General features: G+C 46.8%; 1 protein-coding gene across 1 annotated transcript; it reads right to left on the bottom strand.

The window, feature by feature from the left end:
- Positions 1-21: 21 nt before the first annotated feature.
- On the bottom strand, positions 22-1,890 carry LOC103811320 (ly6/PLAUR domain-containing protein 2-like; the record flags this gene model as incomplete). Its single annotated transcript, XM_009084285.1, has 2 exons — positions 22-233; positions 1,771-1,890. Coding segments are annotated over 2 exons (332 nt in total), but the record flags the coding sequence as incomplete, so codon positions are not given.
- Positions 1,891-4,100: the final 2,210 nt, after the last annotated feature.

The following is a 4,100-nucleotide window of genomic DNA, read 5'->3' as shown; positions in this document are numbered from 1 at the left end:
AAAGATCTCCCCACCAGGTCCTCAGAGTCTAGTCCAGAAGAAGGCACAAAGGGAACTTGCCAGCAGCCCAACTGGCACAAAGCTGATCCTCAAACTTGCTGCCCCATCAGTGTTGCACAAGTCAGAGTAACAGCAGAGGACAGGACGTGTCATGCCAATGCCATCCACATCAGAGGGGACACAGGCAGAGGAGCACATCTTGGTGACAGTTGCTACTCCTGTGAAGGGATAAACTACAACAAAGAAAGAAGGAACAGTTAGGGATGGGAGAAATGGAGAATTCTCTTTAACCCTAGTGGAACATTAGCTCCCTTCATAAAAAAAGTCTTAGCTTCAGTTCAAGTCAAGCTACAGTCTTAGCTTCCACAATAAGCTTCCTACCAGGAATACAGCAAACAGTGAGTGGCCACAGCAGTTTGCATCCTCTGTGTCCTGTCTGGCTCAGCTTTACCATGCAAAATGCCAATTAGGCACTTTGTCTGTCTCTCCTTGGACTCTATTCACTATGAGCAGGACTAGGAGGGTGATTGTCCCTCTATACTAGGCACTGGTGAGGTCACATCTTGAGTACTGTGTCCAGTTCTGGGTCTCTCACTGCAAGAAGGACATGACATGCTGGACATGTCCACAGAAAGGCAACAAAGCTGGGGAAGGGTCTGGAACACAAGTCCTGTGAGGAGAGGCTGAGGGGGCTGGGGGTGTTTAGTCTGGAGAAGAGGAGGCTCAGGGGTGACCTTAGCACCCTCTACAACTCCCTGAAAGAAGGTTGTTTCCAGGGGGATTTGGCCTTTTCTCCCAGGCAGCCTAGTGACAGGACAAGAGGACATGGTCTCAAGACAGACTTGAGGGCAATGTTTGCTAGAAAGAAGTACAACAGCTTGTTGAAAAAGTTCAGGTATTTCACAGTGGGATGAAAAGTGGTGGAGTCACCACCTGTGGAGGTGTTTAAGGCAAGACTGGATGTGGCACTTAGTGCCATGGTCTAGTTGCCATGGTGGTGTTAGGTCATAGATTGGACTTGATGATCTCAGAGGTCTTTTCCAACCTAATTGATCCTGTGATCTCCTGACTCTCACATATGTGACCAGACATTTATCAGCAGGACTATGCAAAAGAGAGAACCTCCATCTTCATAACCTCCAGGTTTCAACCTGTAGGGTTACCAGTGAGACTGACAATGCCTCTATGAGAACAACAGAGAGCTTCAGGGCATGTCTCTCACCTTCAGATGACCAGAAGTTGGTGTCATAGAATTATAGACTTTTTTGGGCTTGAAGGAGCCTTAAAGATCATCCAGTCCCTCCAGTCCCACCCCTGCCATGGACAGGGACACCTTCCACTAGCCCAGGTTGCTCCAAGCCCCATCCAACCTGGCCTGAAACACTTCCAGGGATGGGGCAGCTACAGCTGCTCTGGACAACCTGTGCCAGTGTCTCACCACCCTCACAGCCAAGAATTTCTTCCCAATATCCCATCTAACCATGCCCCCTTTAAATTTAAAGCCAGTCCACCTTGTCCTATCACTACACAACTTTTTAAAGAATGATCTGATTTCTACCCATGCTCCACACTGAGCATTAACCAGGAGTTTGCATTCCCTATATTTTCACCCACATGAAAAGCACTTCCAGCAACAGCAGGAGACTCCTCTGTGCCCCATGGGATCTCTCTTCCAGGCTCACCCATTGAAATGAAATGAAACACCAGCAGTTTCACTGGAGAAACACTGATTCCTCTTAAAAGTCTGGAGCAAGAAGTAATTGTCCTTACCTTCCTCCAGGGAATACATTGTAGTCTTGCACATGTTCTCAGTCTCTGTGCAGTTCTCAATGCTCAGGCACTTCTCAACTGGAGTAGTGTCACGGCAGGTGTAGCATTGCAAGGTGTGTGCTGTGAGCAGGGAAAACAGGAGGTTGGATTTAGTGTGGCCAACCACATCCTGCCTGTGCCCTTCCTCCCCTCTGGAAAGGGTATCTTTCCCAAATATTTGTGCTGACAACAGGAATGGAGTAGTAAAGTGGTTTTGTGTCAGTAGAGGTGAGGAATAGTGATTTGATAGTCAAACACAGGCTCACAGGTGGGTAAGACCTCCTGTAGCAAAAGAGACACACACACACAAAGAAGACCCCAAGATCCAGGATAAACCTTTTAACTGGTTTACCTCAACTCTGTTTTACTCTATGTCTACTTCTCTCCTTGACTTGGCATTAGCTGAGCATCAGAAAGACATCACAGACTCACAAACTCACAGCAGCACAGAATGGTGGAGGTTGAAAGGGACCTCTGGACTCATCTAGTCCAATCCCCTTGCTCAGGCAGGACAACCTAAATCCTCTTGTCCCAGAACTGTGTCCAGATGTGGATTTAACAATCTCCAAGGATGGAGACACTCCAGCCTCTTTGGGCAACCTGTGTCAGTGCTCAGCCACCCTCACAGTCACAAAGCATTTCCTGATGTTCAGGGGAACCTCCTGTGTTTCAGTTTGTGTCCATTGCCTCTAGTCCTGGCACTGGGATCCACTGGAAAGAGCCTCATTGCCCCCTCCCTTCAGGTTTTTATGGACATCAATAAGATTCTCCCTTTGAGCTTTCTCTTCTCCAGGCTGGACATTCCCAGCTTTTCCTCAGAGGAGAGATGCTTATCCCTGTGGCTCTTCATTGGACTCTCTCCAGTATGACATGTGTCTTTTATACTGGGGAGCCCAGAACTGGGCACAGGACTCCAGGTGTAGCCTCACCAGTGTTGAGTAGAGGGGAAGGATCACCTGCATCAACTTACAGGCAAAACTTCATCTAATGCAACGCAGGATGTTATGAGGTTCATGTCAACCCATTTCTCTGACCTCTTAAGGTCCCTCTGGATGAAAACATGACCCTCTGGTGTATCAACCTCTCCTCCCAGTTTGGTGTCATCCACAAACTTGCTGAGAGTGAACTCTGTCCCATCATCCAGATCATCAATAATGATGTTAAAACAAGACTGAACCTAGTAATGATGTGACTGATCTACTGAGCCATGGGAAGAAATTTTGCCCAATCCTCCCATTGTGCTGAGATTTTGGGTTCATGTGGAGACTGTAGAAAATGCTTTAAAGATCCCAGTTTGGTGTCATCCACAAACTTGCTGAGAGTGAACTCTGTCCCATCATCCAGATCATCAATAATGATGTTAAAACAAGACTGAACCTAGTAATGATGTGACTGATCTACTGAGCCATGGGAAGAAATTTTGCCCAATCCTCCCATTGTGCTGAGATTTTGGGTTCATGTGGAGACTGTAGAAAATGCTTTAAAGAAATGACAGAATCATAGAATGGTTTGGGTTGGAACTTAAAGATCAGATCAATCTAGTTTCACCCCCTGCCATGGGCAGGGACACCTTCCACTTGTCCAGGTTGTTCCAAGCCCCATCCAACCTGGCCTGGAAGACTTCCAGGGATGGGGAACCACAGCTGCTCTGGGTAAACTGTACCAGGCAGAGACCATGGAAACAATCTTTGGCACCAAATTCAGTAGCTCACCCTGCCCCATCCCTCCCCAGCTTATCGATGTTCCTCATCACCTCCCTGTTGAGCTGCAAAGGCCCTTGCAAGCTGCAGGTGCCTCTCAGCTCTAAGTCATGCAGAACAACCACAGCCCAAGTCTTTTAGTGCCTAAAGTATTCTGAGATGGGGAAATTTTAGAGGAAAACCCCTGAAGAGCTCAGATTGTTGTGACATGGAGCTAAAGATATTCAAGCTAAAGATATCCAAGCTGAAGATATCCAGTCAAAATAGTGTCTGGTGTTTCCTGCCAACAAATAATCCATTTTTGGACCAGATTTTCAGGGCATTTTTCTCTCTGCAGGTTTCTCTGAGGAACACAACACTTGATTTAGATCCTCTACTGTAGGTCTTGTCTTCTATCCCCTTGTATACTCAGATGCCTATGTCTCTTAGACACATAGCAATGCATTTTGGTGCTGTCTCTTTGGTCTGGAGGCAGTTGTCACCCTCTGAATGTGAATTTGCTGCTGAAATTCCTCTAGACCTCACTGAAAAATTACTCATTTCATCTCAGAACACCTAAAATGGGATGTCATAGAATCATAGAATCAACCT

This window comes from Acanthisitta chloris, unplaced genomic scaffold (assembly GCF_000695815.1).
Source record: "Acanthisitta chloris isolate BGI_N310 unplaced genomic scaffold, ASM69581v1 scaffold4401, whole genome shotgun sequence".
NCBI lineage: Eukaryota > Metazoa > Chordata > Aves > Passeriformes > Acanthisittidae > Acanthisitta > Acanthisitta chloris.
The sequence above is the reverse complement of the archived record's forward strand: the minus strand, read 5'-3'. Positions and strand labels throughout refer to the sequence as shown.